General features: G+C 34.1%; 1 protein-coding gene and 1 pseudogene across 1 annotated transcript; both read left to right on the top strand.

Annotated features, from left to right (window-relative positions):
* The first annotated feature begins 6,245 nt into the window (after positions 1 to 6,245).
* On the top strand, positions 6,246 to 9,550 carry LOC122604576 (probable LRR receptor-like serine/threonine-protein kinase At3g47570). Its single transcript, XM_043777459.1, has 2 exons — positions 6,246 to 8,967; positions 9,060 to 9,550. The coding sequence occupies exons 1-2, from the start codon at positions 6,246 to 6,248 to the stop codon at positions 9,440 to 9,442; spliced, it is 3,105 nt and encodes a 1,034-aa protein (XP_043633394.1). The 3' UTR covers positions 9,443 to 9,550.
* An 8,198-nt stretch (positions 9,551 to 17,748) lies between these two features.
* LOC122604574 lies at positions 17,749 to 20,351 on the top strand (annotated as a pseudogene).
* Positions 20,352 to 26,098: the final 5,747 nt, after the last annotated feature.

Here is a 26,098-nt window from a genome sequence, read left to right as displayed (position 1 = left end):
GGAGTGCTTGCCCCTGTCTTCCTTCCGGGCGGATCTACTTAAGATGCCATGAACTGTGCATTTTCCTAAAGGATTTCAATGACCTCATCACCATCCGAATCAACTGTCCAGTTGTATTTATTCTTTTCACCCTTATTCAAAGGTTCATCTTTATTCAACGAACTAAAAGGGTTATTGAGCTCAATAGGATTGGAAATAGGTACAACCATAGGTTTTTTTACATGAGCAGCATCTGATGACTCAGCTCGCTCCGCATTAGTCATATTAGAAGTGCTAGTTCCATCCTTATTAGTGGACGGTTTGGGTCTATAAATAACCTTAATCTCTTGCTTCTTTCCCCCAACCACCAGCTTCTTCTTCCTCCCTGTTACAGTTTTGTATCCATCCTCATCCACAATAGGAGCTTTCTTTTTAACAGGTAACTTAGGGCATACTGAAAAATCATGCCCAAAAACGCAACCAGTGCACCTTGGCGGCTTCCATTCATACTCAACCTGTATAACATTATTCACGTGTCCTTCCCCACTGAGATTGGGGATTGCGACAATAATTTGTTCTTTAAGACGCTCAGCAGCAGACACCTCAATCAATGCCCGGGCAAAGCTGTTCCTACCCCAAGATTCCATACACATATTACTCGTGTATGCATCCAACATCATAGGTTTCCCACGTCTAGTTCCCAGCATGCTTAGGCCATCCTCCGTATAAGCTACAAGTGGGACTTTATGGAGTTTAACCCAGACAGGAACTACCTTAACGTCCTCCTTTTTCAGATTCATATGGGGGTTCCAAATATCAAGAATTATAACCGTTGACCTGATCAACCAAGGTCCCTTCCCAATGACTTGTTCCATACCTTCTTTCGAATTGAATTGAAAGAAGAAAAACCCCGACGAATTCATCATCACTTTTTTAATACCATATTTAGCCCAAGCGTTCTTGACATAAGATTCAACCACCGGAAACGCTAACCTCTTGCCAAGAAAATAACCATAAAGAGTATTTGAGAATCTGTTTGTTACCTCTTTGATGGCTGCTAGCGGAATTACCACATCCACACCTTCAATTGTTTCATCAGCAACCAAATGTCTGAAGTTAACTTGATGACCTTTCTTTAAAGAAGATGCAGCCGCAGCAGCAGCATATGACTGCTTAGGTATCTCCATAGTAGGACCCTCCTTGGTAGTTTCAGTGCCAACAGGTGCCGTATCCGCCATATTTGTTGTTCCTTTTTTCAAGATTCTTACATGGGAAGACTTTGCACCATCATTTTCAGGTTGTACAATTTCAGGAGCATCCTCTCCATGTTTCACATCCCCACCCTTCACCTCATCTAACTTGGGAGACACCACTTCCTTTTCATTAGCAGCCTCTTTGCATTCAACATGTATAGCTTCGGTCACAACTTCCACCCCCTGCCTCGTACTCCTGCCATTCTTACCTTCATCCTCTTTCACATACACCTTCGTTTCCCCATTTCTACTTACACTTCCTTTCCTTCCATTACCACTATTCATACTTAGATAGTCTTTATTATTATTGCCTCTATTCCTTGTTTCATAAGAGTTCCCCAATTTATTAGATTTTTTAGTCGACATGTTATGGCACTTTCATAGAAATTGACCTGTGGGTTAGTTTGGAAATAGCAAACTGATGATTATGTTGGATTTAATTTGAATTTTGGTGAAAGATGATTGAGTAATTGACGAAATTTTAAGTGATTTAGGGTTTTTTAGTATGAAGAAGGGGTTTATTTTGATGTTAGGGGCAGGAATCGCATTATTAGAGAGAAATTACATTTTGATGAATTTTTTTAATCATACGTTTCATATTTTAGTTAAAAAAGAATAAAAGTGAAAATGAAATCAGCTCATCTTTAAGTATTTTATTTATTTAACCCAAATAAAAAGCTAAATTTATAAAATCAACAACCTTTTAAAGGGAAAAAATATACGAGTACAGTAAAACCTCTATAAATTAATAATGTTAAGACCCGGATATTTTATTATATTATCGAGATATTATTATATCGATAAATTAATAAATTATAAATTTAAAGAGGTTCATGTATCACTTTTAAAATTTTCATATCCAATGTACATTCACACATTAAATGACACAAAAGTCCAAAGCAAATTGCTTTCAACACGATAAAATTCGTTCCATGAATTTAATCGGCTCAAGTAATTTAAACAATGTAAACTATGAAAAAGACATTCGTAAGCTTGAGAGCTTGATTACGGGTATGCATTATTAGCACAAAACGAATGTGAATGAGTTGCGGGATTGTCCTGGTGAAAATAATTAATGTTTTGAGATTCAAAGCATTGAAGAATTTGTGATGGATATTGTTCAAAATCTAGTTGATGATGAAGTTTACAGTAGTTTTTGAAATCGATCACTCTGGGAAGAAAAATTATAAGCGGCTAACAACTCCTCACAACTTTTTGTTGTGACAATGTCTCAACTATTAAGTACAATGTAGAAATTTAAATATATATTCAACATAGATATAAAGTTTAAAAAAAAGTAAGTGAATATAAATTCATTTTTTACTAAACAATATTAAAATTTTGGAATATTTAATGAATTATCAATTTATAGTTTTGATGGGACCTATATTTTTATCTTGGGGTTTCAAAAAAGTTATTATTATATTAATTTATTGATTAATATCCCATTTTGTACTGGTCCCAACCAGACAAATTATTAGTTTTATTGAGGTTATTAATTTATCGAGTATTAATTTATAAAATTTCTACTGTAATAAGAATAATACGTACTATCTATTAAACCATTACATAATAGAAAAAAAAAAAAAATACTGTGACTTATCTGCTTCCCTACCACACCACACACACATTATACGCACAATCTCCTCCCATGCCACTTACCACACAGCACACACACATACACATAGAGACACAACAAACAAATGGCCCACTTTGTGTTTTTAACGGGATACGACGACGACCCCTCGACGAGGGTGGTGGGCCAAGAACATCTTTGTCGATGTGATTTCCGACTGTCCAAGGACGAGCGCGCCTTTGGGAGCGGCTACATAACTTGAAAGATATTCGGTAATTTTTTGGAAATTTCCAGGAATTCAAATCATTCCTAATCGTTCTTTCATTGTTTCACGTGATATCATTCTTCAAAAGAGGTAATCCGGAATTCATTGAGCTTAATTAAGTAAAAAATATTCTTGATCAATATTTTTATTTTTTTGGGAAGCTAGGTGTCATTGCGATTAGGCCTTATACTAAGCAAGACACACCTTTACCTCTTATTTACCTCTTCCATATTGCTCCATCAGCTTTTCTCTCTTTTTATCCACCTCTTCCATAATCACTCCCTATAACTCACACCTCTTCCACACTTTTTATTTATTTTATTTTATATTTAAACAAAATATTAATAATTCAACATTTATTTAAAATTAAACATTACAATACATAATTCAAAGTGCTAAAAAACAATTAAAAAACGAAAGCACACTTAATTATTATAAAAGTTGGGAACATTCATAAGCTCCTGGAAACACCGCTCGTATTTGAAGTCCCTCCCATAAGTCGTGCAGTACTCTTGATGGGCCGTTACATAAACCATCTCATCCGATAAAGTCTCCTATGCCTTCAACCTCGAATAGATTGGATTAAACTGCGTACATTCGGCGCAAATTTTCATGAATTTACCTACTAGTTGAGTTTTGGACCTTTGAGGTTCAGGCGTGTTCGCATCAAACCTTTCACATATTAAGGTCCACATTGACACACCCGAATTGTTTAGGTTAGACATTTCAGTCACCCATATCAAACACATGACCACCAAACGAAGTTCGCCTTCGGTCCACAATTGCCTTGGCATTTTGAAATGGAGTGGTTATGGAATGGTTTTGTGGAATGTTTTTTGATAGATGTTTTGAAATTGTGTGATGAATGATGTATTGAATGGATTGAAAGATAGTATATATAGAAGGAGGATTAAAAAATAAAAAATAAAAAAAATTAAACAAGTTAACCGTTACAAAGGACCCACACACGCTCCTTTCACCTCGTCTATGGTCTTCGATGGAATGAAGCAGCTCGAAGGAAGCTGGGGTCGACGAACTCCCTCCCTAAGCATTGCCTCGTCGACGAGCCGTGGAAGAGGCTGTCGACACAGCTTAGTGACCAGCCTTAATAACTTCAAATTTTACTCATACTTTCAAAACTATTAATAATGGATTTTAAAAAGCTGCACATTAATAGAGGTATATACAAGGGATAATAACCACAAAAGTCACTTATTGTTTTCCTTTAGGCCACCAATTTGTTATAAAAGAATTATAGGCTGTCAAAAATATTATTTTATTTCACTTATAGAAATTTTAGCTAAAACTACTTGTTATGACAATAATACCTTTATCAATACAACAATACTAATATACACTCAGATAAATTTAGGCTTTAAATGTGAAAATAATTACTAAAAAGGCTAGGGTTCTTATGTTTTGTATTATTCTCCTCCAATACAACGATAACAATAAATATATTTTCTCCTTATGTTGTTTTATTGTTTACTCGTTTTTTCTTCTATACTATACATGATCGTATGTTTTTTTATATATGTCAATTTTTGTATGGACTAGCTTGTTGATGCATTAACTAAGCATGCCTAACTTTTTAATTGGTTATCAATTACTCCCCATTTGATTTATGATTTGTTTTGCTAAATATTCATTGCTTATGAGTTTGGTGTTTAATTAATACGAATGTTCTTAAATTTTGTTGCTAGATGGATTTATATTTCGGATTCGGGGTAAACACGACTTATTATAAATATTAAATATGGGATATTTAAGTGGATATGTGTTATGTATATAAACTATGTTATTAAATAAAGGGTATTTTTTCATATTCAGTTTTTTTGTTTGTAGTTTTAACATAAACTGATGTAAATGGAAAAAAAATTATAAATTTAGGTGGTCTATAAGTCTCATATAATAAATTGGTGGCCTAAAAGAAAACAATGAAATAAATGGGTGGCATTAGTGGACATTATCCCTATATATGATGACACACCCACCAGTAGAGGATCAGGGTGTGGGTGAGATCTTAGAACCAGAGCCTAAGGTATATATAGATATATATTTATAATGCTGATGCTGATATATATATATACATATAGTGAAAAGTTATATTGAGAACCTCTAAAAAGGCAAAAAGAACTTTTTAAAACCAAGCTTAATCTTAAATTGTTATTTACATAATAACTATTTTTTGATTGTTTTTGAATTGCTTAGATGAAATTTTATATTTTACAATTATGTGGAAACATGGATTATCATCTATTATGCAATTTTTGGAGACATGAATTTTATGATCACATGTGCACGAATAACGTTATGATCACATGTATGCAGGTCGATAATATTTTTGTAAAATAATATTTTCATGAGATTGGTGATGATCCAGTGTATATAGATGGTTATATGAACATTTTTAAGCAATTATATAGCCATTTAAACATGTGTAAGCAATCATATAGTGAATAATTTGAATTTAAAAAGGGTTCTTAATGGTTCCTGTCTTTTTGAGGTTCTTAAAATAACCTTACCATATATATATATATATATATATATATATAGGGGAAAGATAATTTGAGACTAACCAAAAAAAGTCTAAAAAAGGACCATTGATTTTCGTAACTTACACACCACCATCATCATCTACTACGATATACAAGACTTTTTTGTAAAAACACTAAGACTTTTTTGTAAAATAACCTTATACATGTGTAAGTAACTTACAGATGATTTTTCTGTGGACCCGTCGCCGGAAAGTCTTAGTGTTTTTACAAAAAAGTCTTGTATATCGTAGTAGATGATGATGGTGTACAAAAATCAATGGTCGTAGTTGGTCCTAAAATAAGAGGTGGTCTCAAAATATTTTATCCGTATATATATATATATATATATGATGGTGATATATGTGGAAGATAATAAACTAATTAAGGTTAAGATTGTATAGGATTGTTATCGTGTGAAAAAGAAAGCCAAGGCCTTGACTTGGTAAGAAGCTAAATAGCTAATCCAACGATTAGTAATGATTTGAATTCCTGGTAAGAGGCTAAAATTAATAATCAATTTATGACAACGTACAAAGCAAGCTAAGGCCTTGACTTGGTAAGAAGCTAATCCAACAAAATTTCGTCGCTGTGGGTCCATGTTTCATTTCAGTCCCCATCAAAGCAGCTTCATAGCAATGGTATCTATTAGTATAAAGCAATCTCAAATCTCATATACAAGTGTGTCAAAAGGAAAAAGAAATCTTTTCATGGCATACCGTTTTTTGTTCTTGAATGTAGCCGCATTGCTGTTATGGTCTCCAACACTTTCACTGGCTACAAACGATACCGATCATATTGCACTTCTAGCCATCAAGTCCAGCATCATTCATGACCCCCAACATGTTCTTGACTCATGGAACACCTCCATCCATTTCTGTCAATGGCAAGGTGTTACATGTGGTCATCGGCATCCTAGAGTCACCATGTTAGACCTTGGATCTCGAGGCATTGCTGGTTCACTGTCACCTCATATTGGAAACTTAAGTTTTCTCAGAGTGTTAAATCTACAGAATAACACCTTGAAAGGTGTAATCCCACCTCAATTAGGAAATTTGTTTAGGTTGCAGGAACTTATTCTCCGCAAAAATTCTTTTGAAGGAGAAGTTCCAGCCACTTTATCAAACTGTACAAGGTTAACCGTTCTTAAGTTTGGTAGGAACAATCTAGTTGGCAAGCTTCCACAACAGCTTAGTGCACTGGTGAACCTGATGGTGTTCGTCATTGAGGCTAATGGTTTTACAGGAGGGATACCATCTTTCTTTGGAAACTTCACTTTTCTCAAAAGCTTATATGCCACCGAAAATAATCTAGGCGGAAGCATTCCACACACTTTAGGTCACTTGTACAACTTGCAAGTAATTAGTTTTGGTTCTAACCATCTTTATGGTACGATCCCTAGATCCTTATACAATTTAACATCTTTAAAACATCTTAGTATACCAGATAATTCATTCGGTGGAAGCTTACCAAAAGATATAGGCGTGCAGCTTCTCAGTCTTGAGCTTTTTTATATATGGGGTAACAAATTTACTGGAAGCATACCTTTCTCATTTTCTAATTGTTCACACTTGTTAGACTTTGACTTGGGAGACAATAGTTTTACTGGGAAGGTTAACATAGATTTCAGACTTATGCCAAATCTTAGGATTGTTGTGTTAAGATTTAACCGTTTGGGGAGTTCAGAACCTGATGAGATGAACTTCATCAATTCCATGGTCAATTGTAGCACACTGGATAGGATAGATCTTGGTAGGAACCTATTAAGCGGAATTCTTCCTAGTTCTATAGGCAATCTCTCATCTCAACTAACAGCTCTAACATTTGATCATAACTTCATTTATGGGAACTTGCCTTCTGGGATTGCGAATCTTGTGAAGTTAGAGATATTATATATAGACTCTAATCAGTTCATGGGGATAATTCCAAGTGAACTTAGTAATCAACAAAACCTTAAATATTTATACATGTATGACAACTTCTTCACCGGAAACTTTCCAAAATTTATAGGAAACCTGTCATTATTGCTAGAGTTGAGTTTGGCAAAAAATAGCTTAGAAGGACGTATATCTACAAATCTTGGAAACTGCAGGAGTTTGTTGGCGTTGGACCTTTCCGTAAACAATCTTACTGGCCCTATACCCGTTGAACTTTTTCAGCTATCATCCCTGTCGATAATTTTAAATCTTTCTCAAAACTATTTAGTTGGATCCCTTCCCCAAGAGATAGGAAAACTCAAAAGTTTGACGGCACTTGATTTGTCACACAATGATCTGGTTGGACCAATACCAAATGGCATTACAAGCTGTATAAGCCTTGAGTACCTAAACCTGAGTGCCAATTCCTTTCAAGGTCTGATACCTCCCTCAATGAGTGTTCTTAGAGGTACCACCGACCTTGATCTTTCCAATAACAACTTCATTGGACAAATTCCGAAATTCTTGGAGAAACTAAACTTGTCTTCATTAGACTTGTCGTTCAACAATCTTGATGGTGAGGTACCGTTGGAAGGTATTTTCAAAAATGCGAGTTTGATTTCGATTCAAGGGAACAATAGGCTGTGTGGAGGCCTCCCTCAACTTCGCCTGCCCAAATGTGCCATAGTATCAAGGTCAAAGACAGGTTCTAGAACATTGCGTGTTATTCTAATAGTCTTTCCAATTTGCTTGCTTTTAGTTGTAGCAATGGTTTTATTTTATTGGAAAAGAAGAAAGGCACAAGCACAACCAACAGAAGCTTTGTATGTGCAGCCGTTTTTAAGAGTTTCTTATGGAAGCATACTCAGAGCTACCGATGAGTTCTCTCAACAAAACTTGGTTGGGATAGGGGCTTTTAGTGCTGTTTATAAGGGTATTTTAAAACCGGCTGATGGAACGGTTGCTATCAAGGTTTTAAAGCTTGGAAATGAAGGAGCTTTGAAGAGTTTCGTGGTGGAGTGTGAGGCTTTGAAAAACATAAGGCATCGTAATCTTGTGAAAGTCATTACTTCCTGTTCAACGGTTGATTTTCAGGGTAATGATTTCAAAGCTATTATTTACGAGTTCATGCCAAATGGGAATCTTGAAAGGTGGCTACATCCAAGTTCAGAACAGGAGGTTGATTTCGTTGAAGATCGTCCACAAAGATTGACCCTTCACCAAAGAGTAACGATTGCAACAGAAGTAGCTCATGCCATGCATTACCTCCACCATGAGTGTCAGGTGCCCATAATTCACTGTGATCTGAAACCAAGCAATATCTTACTTAACAGTGATATGGTTGCTCACATTGGTGATTTCGGGCTCGCAAAGTTTCTTCCATTAAAACCACACGAAAGCAGTACAGTTGGATTAAGAGGGACTATTGGATATGCACCTCCGGGTAATTAGTTAAACATAATTTTCAGAGAAATTTTTGAATATATTATGTAATGTTTTGTACAATTGCTAACTAAATGTCGTATGTGGTTGTAGAGTATGGTCTTGGAGGTGAGATGACAAAAGAAGGGGATATCTACAGCTTTGGGATATTGATATTAGAGATGATAACGGGAAAGAGACCCACGGACCGGCTTTTTCAGGAAGGATTGAACCTCCACCGCTATGTGACGATGTCTTTGCCTAATCGTCTAATGGAGATAATTGAACCTACCCTTTTGTCTATCATTGAAAATGCAAATTTCAGCCATGAGGATGAAGCTAGAAAGTGGGAGATGTTGGAAGAAAGCATGATTTTATTGGCAAGAATTGGGTTGGCATGCTCGATGGAATCTCCCAAAGAGAGGATGAACTCAAACAAAATCATCCACGAGTTGCATCACATCAATAGTCTCCTCTTACGTTCTTTTAAATTATGATTGAAACGTAAAGGAATTGATGCTATTGGCTAGCTCGTAAGTCTCGTATATATAATAAGAGGGGTATAATGTGTAAACGACAAAAAAGAACAGCGTGTCTGTTCAGGAAAAGCCATAAAACATAATATACAGATTTATACACTAATTGTAAGCAATATATTCTGATCGAATATAATTGAATGATTTAATTAGGTATTTATTTGTTCTTAAATTATAATCATACCTGGGCAACATTGGTTGAGAGAAATTAAAGAATCTTTGAAAAGGGCTGTTTGTTTGTGATAAACAATAATCACAAAACACAAAACGAATTACTCGATTACGAAGAACAACAAGGCTGTGTGCAGTGCGAAGCCAAGAACAGTGTTGGATAATCAACAAACAGGGAAAAGAAAAAGACGAGGACCAGCGATTAATTGTGGGTTGTTTGATTGTAATAATAATCAAGTGTGACATGGAAAAAAGAAAAAAAAAGGAAGTCTGATTGTTGTCATTGCGTGATCAAAAGAAAGAAGAAATAATAAAAGCCATGGTGTCACTGGTGTGATGCTGTGCAGAAAAAAAAAATAATAGCTTGGAAAGTCCTTTCAACTTCAACCTCACATTTTTGTTTTTGTGAGGCTCTAACAAAAAAAAAAATAATCTATTTGAGGGTGAGAAGCGAGCTAAAACGGGTTGTGACCTAATTTTGCTGATATGAACTTTAATTAACTGGTTATAGATATTTTTTAACAGACTTTGTGCCATCTTGGAACCCACGTATGCACCTATCATCATCTATCTTCATCTTCAATATCATTAACAACCATCATCATCATCATCATTTTAGTAAACCTATGAATTCTTTTTTTTTTGTTTCCAACCCCAGATACATCTAACCATAGTTGTTAAACTCGTACGAGTCACGAGTCGACTCGTCGAGTCAAAATGAAGTATAAACGAGACGACTCGGTGGATGACTCGTATTTGCTCCAGACTCGTAACATGAATCGTTTTTTGTGGTGCGAGTCGGTCTGAGTCGTGTTTCGAGTCACGAGTCGAGTCATGAATCACAAAATAATTTATTATTTTTTGAAATTTTTTATTTTTATAAACTTATTTTTAACTTAATATATAAATATAATACTATTTTTCTACAATAAAATATAGATTATCAAATATCTTGACTCTTACGATTCTAGTCACGTTTCGAGACATGAGTCAAAAATTAGGATTTCGAGTCGAGTCGAAAACAACGAGTCGACAACTATACATCTAACCTTAAATATAACATAAGACGATGAACAAACTACAATTACTGCCATGGGAAACACGTCAAACTATAGTCATAGTTGCAACCAACACTGTCATGGGAAACACATCAAAATTTAGTCTACAAAACATTTGGGCTCATACGAATTGATGTATGATGTTTGAGTTGTAGTGTGCATCACTAACACTCCACCTTCGCCGTCGCCGATGAGCAGCCGCAACCCGACAGATAACCGGCGGTTTAGATCTGGATTTTTGTGGTTGTATTTGTTTTATTATACCTTATCTCGTTATAATGATAGTAATTAACATCGGTTTTTTGTGGTTATATGGGTAATTGCGGTCTAGATCTAGAACTTTTGTGGTTGTATGTGATAACTGTGGTGGCCGGAATTGGGTGACCGGGGAAGATAATAGTTATAACCGGAATTTTAGTGGATATGGGTGTATTTATATGGTTTTTTCTTATGTGATAGATGATTGATAATATGATTTCAGAAATCAATTGATTATGTTGATGATGATGATATAAAGTGGATCTGTTGATAATATATATGTAATATACAACAAATATAAGAACATGTAAGAAGTAATTGGAAACTTTCAAATCATCAAACTTTAAAAAGGGTAATTAAGACAATTGCAAAATACAATTAGTTTATATTTTTATCTATAATTTGAAAATATTTTATTTTCCCCTCAACAGAACAATAACCATAATTCAGTTTTTACTTTTCAATTTTCATTGCTTAACCATACATATTGTCATCCATTCATATTAGATTATTTTAATTTTCAATTCACCAAAACAAATATCACACGTTCTTTATATTTTCGTTTAACAATTTTTTCTTTGTTTATTTAAGACTTTCGTTAGTTTTTATACATCCAATTTATTTATATGCATCCAAATAACATTAGTTCACATGCATCCCACTTATGTTAAATAATTTATGCATCTAAATTATCTTTTATACATCTAAGTCATGTTTAAATATTTTTTGCATCCAAATTATTTTTTGTCGTTTTAATGTATTCAAATCATGTTAGGTTTTTATGCATCCAATTTATTTATATGCATCCAAATAAGATTAATTTATATGCATCTAAGTCATGTTAATTATTTATGCATCTAAAATATTTTTTATGCATCCAAGTCATGTTAATTTTTTTTTGCATCCAAATTAATTTTTATGCCTCCACCTCATGTTAGTTATTTAACTTTAATTATAAAATACAAATTACTAGTTTGTTCATTATGTTTGGTACGTGATTTTGAAACCATTAACTTGGTAACCGTTTTTCTTGTACAACTACCCGAATATGTGAAGATTTTATACCCATTTTTTTTCCCGATTTTTCCATTCTTTTAGATAATTACCCTTTTATCCTTTAATATACATGTAAAATGACATCTTTGCCATTAATTGATTTAATAATTACAAATACACCATTTATCATCTTAGCTTTTAATTTATATCATCCAAAGGACAGAAAGTGTTCTTACTGTTCTTATTATATATATATATATAGGGATTGGGTATATTGTAAAACAAGTATTAAAGTAAAATAAATAAGACAAGATATTGACCCTTAGATCATGATTAATTTGATGCACGAAGATTCACAAAGCAATTGATGCACGATGATTTTCATGATGCATGGTGATTTTCAGTGAAGAGAATTCTATTGTTTTATTTGTTTTACTTTAATAGTTGTTTTATTTTACCTAAAACAATATATATATATATATATAATGACTCAAACGTGGCATCTATATTAAGATATGGTAATTCATCTTTTGGTTTATTATAAAATCAAATAAAAATTAAAAATTGCCCGGTTATTTTTATGGAGCCCCAATAAAGATGTTTTAGTCGGGTTCTCACCCTCAAATAGAACTTATTTTTGTTGGAGCCCCACAAAAACAAAAGTGTCAAAGTTGAAGTACTTTCCAATCAAATTTTAAGTTTTAAATTATTTTCCTTTATATATTTGTCATACTAAATAAAATGTGCAATGATGTGGAAACAAAAAAAAAAATAATATAAAGATATATACAAGTTATAATTTAATGTATTTATTTAACATATGATTCAATATGTGTAACTGAAAACCTTGTAAATTTAAATATAAAAATATATATAAAAAAAATAAATTGGTATATTCAAATATAAGACATGTAAGTAAAATTAAATCAAATTATCATATATTAGTTTAGAAAACCCACACTATATTAATTTTATAGTTATTTTAGCTTATTATATACTTTATTATATATTGTAATCTAATGTTATATAGTGGATAAATTGATGATCTATTTGAAAATAAATAAAAAATGTAATTGGTTAATAAATTATTTAATTAATTTTATTTTCATAAAAGTTTATATAAATAATAACGTTGATAATTAGAGCGTAATTTTTAAAGCTTATAATTGGGTTGCTATTAAATCATGAAGTTTTCTTGCTTATCGTGACATTTTGCGAATGTTTTAGTATATATTTAATTCAATTTATATGAACGATATAAACATTATTGATGGATAACAGTATAATTGAACCATAAATTGAACTCGAATATATAATAGTTAAATCAATAATTAGTCAAATTGTACATGTAGTCAAAGAGTCAAAAATCACAATTGTTACACGACTTTTAGATAAAGCTCAACTTTTAATTAGAGTCATTAAATCAAAATGTTGGTGTCATATACTTATTATAACTTTTTTAAATTTAGTTTTAATTTAATAAATTCAAATATGATCATTAAATATGAAAAATAATTTTCTAAATTTTATAATTATAGAAACTAAATAATTTAATGACATACTTATGGAAAATCATTCCTAAACTTTATTATATAGAAAGTAATTAATTTAATGATACATTTTTCTTTATTATTTCAAATTAGAGTTTTTATAACGTTATAAATATTGGTTATAATTATAACTTGTATAAGTATTTAATTTTATATCGTCAATATATTATGATATTTTAACAAACATATTTTTGATATGTATATATATGATGTTTACAATAATCAAAAGATAAATATAAAATTGACAGTATTACTGTTTTCCAACATCTTTTATTTATGTTTGTTAAATTAACATAATGGTACAAATATAAATATAAAATAAAGCAAACAATTTTGTTTTGATTTGGTTGGTTTGAATTTTTATATGAATCCAAAAGTAAATCATAATTTTTTGTTCTCAGAAAATTAAAACAAAGAACCATTGGTTTTTTCAGTTTTTTCGTTTTGAATTACTCAGTTTTCATGGTTTTTTGATTCGGTTGTTTTTCTCACGGTTTTCATATATGAATTTAAATATATTAATACTTATTATTAATTTTTTAAATAGAAAACTATTAATAGACAAGTAAATATAATTACAAGTTTTAAAAATTTACAATCCTTTAAATCTTTCAACATCTTCATAATGATATATCAACCTTAAAGCCCCTATATTTGTTACATATGAAGATTATGTATATGAAAAATTAATTATTAAACTCTTTTTTTTTTTTATGTACATTGTCCCAATTCTCTTCCTATATATACTTAACCTCATTTAATATGTAAGCAAATATAACATTATTGTTTTTCAACACCTTTTAGTTACTGTTAGGTCTAGTTTTGCTGAAAACTGGAGCGTCTCCAGCCGCATCTGGAGACCAGAAGATTTGTCAAAAAATATTAGGAGTCCATTTGCAATGTCCAGTTGAGATCTGACCAAATACAACAATCATTCCAGTTGAAGTCAAAGACAACAAATGGAATATAGAGAATGACAATGGCAGCAAAGCCTAGTTGACATTTCTACCCAGATCAAGAATTGGAGAGAATCAGTGTAAAGTACTTACAAAGCCTTACACTGATTACAAGGAAGATCTTTTTGCTTTATGTACCTTTATCCTAACAATATCAATTGTCTTTGATTAAAGTACAAAAGCGCATAAAGCAGGATAAAGTGAGACATTGTCTTACTTTATCTAGCATTTCAAAGGATTTCAAAATACATCCTTAAATGCTCTCAACCATATTTGAGCGGAAAAGATGGAATCCCAAGGCCATCTGTGCCTATAAATAGAGGTCTTTGCACAAACAATAAACAACCTTTGCATATTCTGACTTTGCATATTCTTGGTGAACTTATGCAATATTCTCTCAATCGTAAAAGGGAACACTTCACAACTTTTAGTGTTTCGATTGCTAAGGAGAATTTCCAAGTATTAGATCATTTGTATTTCATAAGGTGTTAGGATAATTACATTCGTGTATTATCTTGGTTCCGCAACAACCTTGTATTTTATTTAAGATTAATAAATTAAATACACTTGAAAAATTACAACTTGGTCTCGTCATATTTACTTTATTGTATTACTTATTTCATTGTCGCAAAATTTGGAGAACCAGCTGCTAATAGTCTTATAAATGAGACTATTTACTTCATTGGAATGGGAACGAATTGAAACCAAAACAACAATTCTATAACGGCTCAAGATATAGTTGATTAAGAAGTTGAATTTATGCTTTGGGTTTGCTACAGGTAGTATCGACTATATCTAACAATTTCTTACAATCATTTCTTGAAAGTCTCAAGTTTGCAACGATTAAAACAGATTAAACTAGAGATGTAAGACAAGAAAGTAAACACGTTTAATTATATGTATTTATTAATTAAACAGTGAATACATGGTCGGTTTACAAAGAAGAAAAAGAAGAAAATACTTGTTAAGTTGTTGAACATGCAAAAACTTAACTGTTCTACAATAAATGAAAGAACACACAAAGTGACAATTGTAGAACGAAACCAACAAGAGTTACGGCTAGGTCAAGTGATTCTTTATATAGGTAGAGATGAGAATCACATGACAACCCAATAGATGTTGACACATGAAGGTTGTCAACCATCTATTGGAGGATGATTCAGATCTGCAGAGTTCTTCTTTCTTCATCTTGTTTGTTTTCCAAAACAACATGAAAGAGAAACTTCTTAGTACTAAATCTGTACAAGGTCACATGGCTTCATCTTGATCGTGCACCACGTGTTCTTGGGACCATCCTTCTTATCTTCATTTTCCCGCTCATATTTGACTTACAGAATATGACGGTGAGTCATTGAACTTATCCTTTAACTTGAGGATAATATAGGTCACTGAGAGCTCGCTGATGAAGTGCATTGCTGAGTCTCTCAGCGAATCCATGACTCAACAATCTCCCCCTATTCACTGAGGAGACTTAGCTAAGTATGAGTCGCTTGAGATAATTAGAATAACAAGTGAAATGAGAAAATGCTAATATTATACATGACAAACATTTACATTACAGCAAATAAAAATTTACAAGTCTTGTTCACTCCCATAGACATTCTTTTTTGGCTTCAATGAAGGCTTTGTCTTTTTGTCTTTCAGGCTTCATGAGCTCCTGATCAACCAACTTAATGAACTCGTGATCATTGGAGGTCCTGATGCAGTATTTCCTTAATTTAGAAAGGAAGCCAGAGGGAGCAATGGTCATATCACTTGTTCGGAAGAAGAGCTGATGACCATGAACGTTCAAGAAACAGAATCCTCCCAGCTTTTGATCATACATTCCTTCCATAAAAAGCACTCTGGAAGGCATTCTGAGGTTCAACGAGGATTCCTCTTCAATGTCAGATTTTGGCACCTTTCTGAGCATTGAAGGAAGCTGAGAAATGACTTGGCCAGAAGCTGTCCTTTTGACACCACTTCTAGGTTGCTGAGGTAGAGGAGACGGATATGGATGTCTAGCAGTGCTGAGCAGGAAGTCTCCTCAGCGAATAGGGGGGATTGTTGAGTCATGGATTCGCTGAGAGACTCAGCGAGACACTTCATTAGCGAGCTCTCAGCGACCTACATTATCTTCGAGTTAAAGGATAAGTTCAATGACTCACCGTTGTATTTGTAAGTCAAATATGAGCGGGAAAACGAAGATAAGAAGGATGGTCCCAAGGACACGTGGCGCACGATCAAGATGAAGCCATGTGACCTTGTACAGATTTAGTACTAAGCAGTTTCTCTTTCATGCCGTTTTGGGAAACAAACAAGATGAAGAAAGAAGAACTCTGCAGATCTGAATGATCCTCCAATAGATGGTTGACAACCTTCATGTGTCAACATCTATTGAGTTGTCATCTGATTTTTATCTCTGCCTATATAAGGAATCACTTGACCTAGCCGCAACTCTTGTTGGTGTAGTTCTGCAATTGTCACTTTGTGTGTTTCTTTTATTGTAGAACATTTAAGTTGTGTGTCAAAAACTTAACAAGTATTTTTCTTTTTCTTCTTTGTAAACCAACCATGTATTCACTGTTTAATTAATATATACTTATAGTTAAACGTGTTTACTTTCTTATCTTATATCTCTAGTTTAATCTGTTTTGATCATTGCAAACTTAGGACTTTCAATAAGTGTAATGGTATTTATTAATGTTGTTGTTGCTGCTGGTATTCATTAATGTAACCTTAATTAGGAATCTCAAATCTCATCAAAAAGTGTGTCAAAACGCAGAAAGAAAGTTTTTCATGGCAAACCTTTCTCTGTTCTTATATGTAGGAGCATTGCAGTTATGGTCTCTAACACTTCTACTGGCCACAAACCATAGCGATCATCTTGCCCTTCTGGCCATCAAGACGAGTATCATTCATGACCCCCAACATGTTCTTGACTCATGGAACACCTCTTTCCATTTTTGTCAATGGCAAGGTGTTACATGTGGTCGTGGGCATCCTAGAGTTACCATATTAGACCTTGGATCTCGAGGCTTTGCTGGTTCCGTGTCCCCTCATATTGGAAACTTAAGTTTTCTGAGAGTGATAGATCTATCGAATAACACCTTCAAAGGTGTAATCCCACCTCAATTAGGAAATTTGGTTAGGTTGGAGAAACTATTTCTCGACAGCAGTTCTTTTGAAGGAGAAGTTCCGGCTAATTTATCAAACTGTACTAGGCTAAAAGTTCTTTGGCTACCACCAATAATCTAGTTGGGAAGCTTCCTCAACAGCTTAGTTCACTGGTGAACCTAATGGTGTTAGTCATTCATTTTAATGGTTTTACCGGAGGGATACCATCTTTCTTTGGAAACTTCACTTCTCTTGAAAGCTTATCGGCCGTCTACAACAATCTAGGCGGAAGCATTCCACATACTTTAGGTCAATTGTACAACTTGCAATATATTGGTTTTGGTTCTAACAATCTCTATTGTACGATCCCTCCATCCATATACAATTTAACATCTTTAAATGTTCTTGATGTGGAAAATAATTCAATCAGTGGAAGCTTACCAAAAGATATAGGCTTGCAGCTACCCAATCTTGAGGAAATTTTAATATGGGGTAACCAATTTAACGGAAGCATCCCCTTCTCATTTTCTAACTGTTCAAACGTGTTACGCTTTGAATTGGGAAGCAATGGTTTTACTAGGAAGGTTAACATAAATTTTAGACGTATGCCAAATCTTGAGAACATTGTGTTATATAACAACGGTCTAGGAAGTTCGGAACCTGATGAGATGAACTTCATTGATTCCATGGTCAATTGTAGCAAATTATAGGTGTTACAATTTAATGTAAACCAATTGACTGGAGTTCTTCCTAGTTCTATAGGCAATCTTTCATCTCAACTAACAACTCTAACATTTAACTATAACTTCATTTATGGGACCTTGCCTTCTAGGATTGGGAATCTTGTGAAGTTAGAGCTATTTTTTTATAGGCGTTAATTAATTTACAGGGATAGTTCCAAGTGAACTTGGTAATCTACAAAACCTTAAATATTTATCCATGCATGACAACTACTTCACTGGGATTTACTAAAATCTATAAGAAAGTTGGAGTCATTGATAGAGTTGAGTTTGGAAGGAAATAGATTAGAAGGACATATACCTCCCACTCTTGGCAACTACAGAGGTTTGTTGTTGTTGGACCTTTCCGTAAACAATCTTACTAGCCCTATACCCGTTGAACTTTTTCAGCTATGATCTTTGTCGATCACACTAAATCTTTCTCACAACTATTTAGTTGGATCCCTTCCCCAAGAGATAGAAAAACTCAAAAGTTTGACAACACTTGATCTGTCACAAAATGATTTGGTTGGAGCAATACCAAATGCCATAGCAAGCTGCCAAAGCCTTCAATACCTAAATCTGGGTGCCAATTCCTTCCAAGGTCCAATACCTCCCTCAATGAGTGTTTTAAGAGGTATCAGCAAGCTTAATCTTTCCAATAACAACTTATCGGGACAGATTCCAACATTCTTAGAGCAACTAAACTTGTCTTTTTTGGATTTGTCCTTCAATGATCTCGATGGTAATGTACCGCTAGAAGGTATTTTCAATAATGCGAGTTTGATTTCAATTCTGGGGAACAATAAGCTATGTGGAGACCCACCTAAACTTCGCCTGCCCAAATGTGCCCAAGTATTACGGTCAAATAGAGGTTCTAGAACATCGCATCTTATTCCAGTTGTCATTCCAATATGCTCCTTTTTAGTTGTAGCAATAGTCTTGGCTTATCTATTTTATTGCAAAAGAAGGAAGGCACAAGCACAACCAACATCAGAAGCTTCATACGTGTAACCGTTCTCAAGAGTTTCTTATGGAAGCATACTGAGAGCTACCAATGATTTCTCTCAACAAAATTTGATTGGAACCGGGGCTTTTAGCGCTGTTTATAAGGGTATTCTTGAACCGTCTAATGGATTGGTTGCTATCAAGGTTCTAAATCTTGAAAACCAAGGAGCTTTGAAGAGTTTCGTGATGGAGTGTGAGGCTTTGAAAAAGATAAGGCATCGTAATCTTGTGAAAGTCATTACTTCATGTTCATCCGTTGACTTTCAGGGTAATGATTTCAAAGCTCTTATTTACGAGTTCATGCCAAATGGGAATCTTGAAAGGTGGCTACATTCAAGTTCAAAAAAAGAAATTGATATCAAAGAAGCTTCTCCACAAAGATTGACCCTTCACCAAAGAATAACGACTACTACAGATGTAGCTCATGCCATCCACTACCTCCACCAAGAGTGGGAGGTACCCATAATTCACTGTGATCTAAAGCCAAGCAATATCTTACTTGACAGTGACATGGTTGCTCACATTGGTGATTTCGGGCTAGCAAAGTTCTTGCCATTAAAACCATAGGAAAGCAGTTCAGTTTGATTAAGAGGGACTATTTGGGTATGCGCCTCCAGGTAATTAGTTAAACAATAATTTAAAGTAAATTTTGAGTATATTTTGTACAATTGCTAACTAAATGTCATGTGGTTTTAGAGTACGGTCTTGGAGGTGAGATGACAAAGGAAGGGGATATCTACAGCTTTGGGATATTGTTATTAGAGATGATAACAGGAAAGAGACCAACTGATCGCATTTTCCAGGATGGATTGAACATGCATGGCTACGTGACAATGGCTTTGCCTGATAGTCTAATAGACATAACTCAACCGACACTGTCTGTCATTGAGGGTGCAAATGTCAGCCATGAGGATGAAGCTAGAAAGTGGGAGAGGCTGGAAGAAAGCTTGATTTTGTTGGCAAGAATTGGGTTAGCATGCTCCTCGGAATCTCCCAAAGAGAGAATGAACTTGAGCAAAATCACCCAGGAGTTGCATCACATTAATGGTCTCTTCTGAAGTTGGCTAGGGTGTATATCTCATCCTGAGGTCAAGAATTAGAGCTTCTTCATATATCATTTTGTGTTCCTAAATGTTTTTAAAGTGTCTTAGCTTTCATGTAATACTGCTGTTATTTTACAGCCAATACTGGTGCTTTCTTTCATTTTATATGCTTAAATCCATATAAAGAAACTTTTCCAATCATGATACCCACAAAAGCATCGACAATTTCACGAGTTTTCCATTTTCGTTACGATTAAGGACAGAGGTTGTCCGTGGTGGTTATCAGAAAGCTAACAACAATTCAACTTGAAACAAAATATATATCGCGATCAAGATTTTCAAGCAGGTTTGCAGAAATGCAAATGAATGCATTAATTATGATTAACAGAATACATATATGATGTTTTCTGGGGGTTGTAGCGGATGGTTATGAGAGAGCTAACCGATTTATGGTTTTTGAAACAATATATATGATGGGTGTTAAAATATTAAAAGTGTAAATCATGTTTGCAGTAATTATGCAAACGAATAGCGAATTTAAAACAACAAAGATAGAAAGACCATTAACGAAGTAGTTGTTAGAATATGATCACGTAAAATGAACGTGTGTCTGAAAAATATTTAAGCCTACGGGGTCACACCTCAACGTGAATGTAACTATAAATTAACTAATATATTAAATGTAATTTATTAATTAATTTGATCACAAAAAACTAACGAAGGTCCGTTAAAAGAGTTAAAAGTTAACGGTACTTAACTAACGGACTTAACGGAGAAGAGTTGGAATTAGGAAACAATTAGGAAACCCCTCTAGAATGTTCTAGGGGGGGGGACGGTCGACTAAGGGTTCCCAAAACCCTAAACTTGGCCATTAAGTTTCCTAAGCTTAGTTGTTTTGTATACAATTAAATCAAAAGGGTTTTTTTTTTCTCTCCTCTCTTCCCCTCTCTCTCTCGGCCGAAAACCAACCCACAAAGGGTTTTGATTTTCGGTTCACTTAGCTAGGAAAAAGGGTTTTTGAGTTAGCTAGGTATTCGGGTTTAAACAAAGGGTTGTTCGTTCGTGATCAAGTACTAGCATACATATGTTCCAACGTTGAGTGTGCAATCGTAGAGATGTTAATTTAAACCTTGTTCTTGTTTTCAATCTCTCCATTATAAGGTACATATTCTATACTTTAGTTAATTAATTAAACTGCATAGATCTTGTCTTCCATTGCGTGCTTTGTGATTCGATGTGATAAATAGTTATATAACCCAACAGTGGTATCACGAGCCTACTATGTATGTTTTTTGATTACCAAAAGATCAAAACTTGAAGGGGGGTTAGGGTTCTTGATTTAAATAATTTGATTATATATATATATTGTTAAATTGATTTTGTAATTTAATTACATTATTTAAATATGAAAAAAGTTTTAAATATATATATATGGATCAAAATTTCCAGAAAAATAAATTTTTTTTTAGGGTTCCTAATCCAAGTTTTGATTAATTACATGTTTATGTGATAAATTGTATGTAATTACATGTTGTACCTTTAATTTTAATTGTTAAAAAGAAGTAAAAGTCATGAATTTTTCATACAAATCATTCATGATTCTTACTTAGATATATTGATATGAAATCTTGATCATTAGGGTTAATTATGCTAGATAATTGTATAATTAATTGTGTGACAATGTGAATTTTTCGTATAAACTTTCTGTTTTGCGACAGCTACCTAAAAAATTCATATCTTTTAATCCATAATGAGTTAGAGGTCGTGCTTTGAACTATAGATGCTAAACACATAGGGCTAAAACTTTGTAGTTCTGGTCGAAATCTGAATCGGACTAGAAACAGGTCTAAACAGGTCGTGAAGCTACTGGAATTTCCAGTAAGCAAACTATGTGATTATATGATAATTGTTTGTGATGTATATGTTTAAGGCTTACGCAATCAAGGCAACTTGATGTATGTGGTCCTCTTCTTTGAAGGGGGAGCCGGATTAGACAATGAATAAACCATAGTGACATGTTTAGGTGGCCTACCATAACTTGTTGCATGCTTAATAGTTATAGTTTATGATTTTGCATATTTATTGTGATATAAATTGTGATGTAAAATTATTTTTCAGAAAAGATAAAATTGACTAAGCAATATCGAAATAAGAGATTTTTTAATAAAATTGGATTCCTACAACCTTGAGATACACCGGCTCACCCATTTGAACAAACTCTAAGAGAGGTATAAGCCGGAGTGCGCTAGCCTTCTAAAAGGGCGGGTTTTTAATTGCTATCATTGCAAACCTTTGCCCTTGCGCTTCTTTGTGCGTTCAAATGGAGCTACCGAGCTCTCTTATGTTGTTAAGACTATACAAATGATTTTATTAAATATTATGTTTAGAAGATATGCATGAATCTTCTAAACATAACTTTTTGATCACATATCAAATTGAATGACCCAATAAACTTAAGTCATTTGCCATCCAATTTGTCAAGCACACATGGGGTCGTCGTTTTACTCACTGATACACAGTGGTGAAATGGCGATTGCATGGCAAAACCCATTCACTGGTACACAGTGGTGGTCAATTTTGCACGTTCTTAGTTGGACGACTTAAAACGAGTTAAGCGGTGAGACCTTTACCCGTGGCAAAAGATGGGACAAAACATGACTACAAAAGATCACTTGATGAATCGAGTGTCTTACGTAGGTCCCATACTTTCTAGGAATTGCACTTGTAATGCAATTACTGATCGTCACTTACCTTTTGAGTGCAATTATTTCTAGCAGATCAACTGATGAAATGGTTGTATGTCAATTGGATCCTAGCCTTAATGAAATTAATTGTTTATTTTATAAACATTGGGTAATTAATTTCTTAAGGATTTATTATCGAAAATACCGATAATTGAACTTGAATCTGTTTTGTAAAAGGCAACAAATCCTTCACAAAACATACACCAATTAGCTTTCAGGTCGATGCTCGAAAGAGAAAACTTTCTGAAACCAATTTTAATGACTGTTTTTGTCAATAGAGAATTGTTCTAAGAGTTGAAAAGAAAACCGATGTCATTGAAACTCAGATACCGCTATTCCTAATGCGAATGCCACTGCTTTGCAGTTGGAAGCATAAAATACTCGGTACAATAGACATATTGAGGTTGCTTATTTGATGCTAGAAGCATGTCTCCTGAGCTTCAAAAAGCAATTCGGATTGCAAAATCCGTGTGATATGATCAAATAACTCAAGTCTATGTACGGAAAACAAGTTGGAGTTGAATTACTTTAGCTAATTGAGTCACTCCATAACTTGAACACGAGTATGGGAAACCGGTAAATGCTCATGTACTCAAGATGAAGAGTCACTTTGAGCATTATGGAAAGGATTAAACTATGCGTATCTTCTGTCAATTCTTATTGGTGTAAGAGATAAATGCAGATTTGCATAGTTGGACTTCATATTAAGTTGATTGAGTATGAAGAAACCTTTCAAGAAATATGAGATACCTCAAGTTCTTATGATCAAGGGGGGAATGGTTTAGAAAGCAAAACAACCGTAAAGCTAAAGGCAAGAACTTAGGTAAGAGAAAACAAAGTGTTTAGTCTTAAAACCTTAAAAGACCTTTTGGAAAAAGGAGCATACGGCTAAAAACCAGTCTTGTCATCACTATGCTAAGGTGAGACACTGGAAGAGGAATTGTCCTAAGTATCTAGCTGAGTTGAACAAGAAGAAGAAGAAAGTTGGTTTAACCAGTTCTTCAAGTATCTTCTTAACTAAATTATAAATGTTGATGAGATTCAAATGATAATTCAATAAGAGTCAAGTTAACTTGGACTCTATCTTTGACATGGTCATCTTGTTTAATTTTTGTCAAGAAATGCATTTAAAGACTTCAATGTGAAGATATGTTACAAATCAAATGATGAATCATTTGATAAATGTGTGTCTTCGGCATTATAAGTAGCAAGAAACGCATTAAAAAGTCTTCAATGTGAAGAGATCTTACAAATCAAATGATGAATCGTTTGATAAATGCGTGTCTTTCGAATTACCGTTAGCAAGAAAAGCATTGTAAAACTTCAACGTGAATGGATCTTACAATCAAATGATGAATCATTTGACAAATGCATATCTTGTATTTTCGGAAAGATGACAAGTATATCTTTTCCGCATAACACCGGAGAGGAGTAAGGAACTACTTGGACTAATACATTCCGATATATGTGGCCCATTTAGACATGTGTCAAGAAAAGGAGCTAGCTACTTCATTACTTTTACGGATGATTTCAGTCATTATGGTTATGTTTACTTACTTAAACATAAACATGAAGTCTTTGAAACATTCAAAGAGTTTAAAAATGAAGTTGAAAATCAACTCGGTAAAACCATCAAGATTCTTCGTTCGGATCGAGGTGGTGAATACTTAAGCCAAGAGTTTAAGGATTATCTTAAAGCATGTGGAATTGTCCAACAGCTTACTCCTCCATATACTCCTCAGCATAATGGAGTATCTGAAAGGAGAAATCGAACCTTGCTAGACATGGTGAGATCAATGATGACCCGTAAAACTCTCCCATTTTTGTTTTGGGATTATCCTCTAGAGACTGCTGTACGCATTCTCAATATGGTTCCAACCAAGAAGGTTGACAAGACACCGTACGAATTATGGCATGGTGATGTCCCTAATTTGTCTTACTTAAGAGTCTGGGGATGTGAGGAACTTGTGAAGCGCGATACGCCTGACAAACTTGAACCCAGAACTACTAAGTGCATCTTTGTCGGATACCCTAAGGAAACGATGGGTTACGACTTCTATGATCCCGCCAAAAACACTGTTCGTGTTGCTCGATATGCTGAATTCTTTGAAAAGAAATTAGTTCAAGAGAACAGTGGGAGGGTTGTAGAACTTGATGAGACTCAGGGGGAAAATGTATCACCTTCTGAAGATACTAGCAATCATCAACTTGGGAGGGGGGGGATGTTCAAAGTGATGAACCTCAAGTCGATGATAATGAAGCGATTCCACTTCGTAGGTCCAAAAGGACAAGATGTTCTACCGAAAGACTATGTCTGATGGTAGAAGAAGACGTTGTTGGAGATCTTGATGGGCCTCCGAATTTCAAAGCTGCATTATCAGATCCAGAATCTGACAAATGGCTTGAAGTTACGAAGGTGGAAATGAAATCCATGAAAGACAATCAAGTCTGGAGCTTGGTTGATCTTCCACAAAATGCTCAAACTGTTGGGTGTAAGTGGATCTTCAAGAAGAAGACTGACATGGATGGAAATGTACACACCTATAAAGCTCGTCTCGTGGCGAAAGGTTATACTCAACGTTTCGGTGTTGATTATGATGAAACCTTTTCTCCAGTCGCGGACATTAGAGCTATTAGGATTCTCTTAGCCATAGCAGTGTACTATGATTTTGAGATATGGCAAATGGATGTTAAGACTGCCTTCTTAAAAGGTTACTTGGATGAAGAAGTCTATATGGATCAACCGGAAGGTTTTATTGATCCGAAACATCCCAACAAAGTATGCAAGCTTCAAAGATCCATTTATGGACTAAAGCAAGCATCAAGAAGTTGGAATAAACGGTTTGATGAGAAAATCAAAAGGTTTGGTTTTGTTCAAAATCCCGATGAGCCATGTGTATATTGCAAAGCTAGTGGGAGTAATGTTACTTTCCTTGTCTTATATGTCGATGACATATTAATCATAGGAAAACATATTCCAATGTTGCAAGATGTTAAATCCCATCTTGGAAAGTGTTT

The sequence above is a fragment of the Erigeron canadensis genome, chromosome 6 (genome assembly GCF_010389155.1).
Source record: "Erigeron canadensis isolate Cc75 chromosome 6, C_canadensis_v1, whole genome shotgun sequence".
Lineage (NCBI taxonomy): Eukaryota > Viridiplantae > Streptophyta > Magnoliopsida > Asterales > Asteraceae > Erigeron > Erigeron canadensis.
Note: the sequence above shows the minus strand (reverse complement) of the source record. Positions and strands in the feature narration are given on the sequence as shown.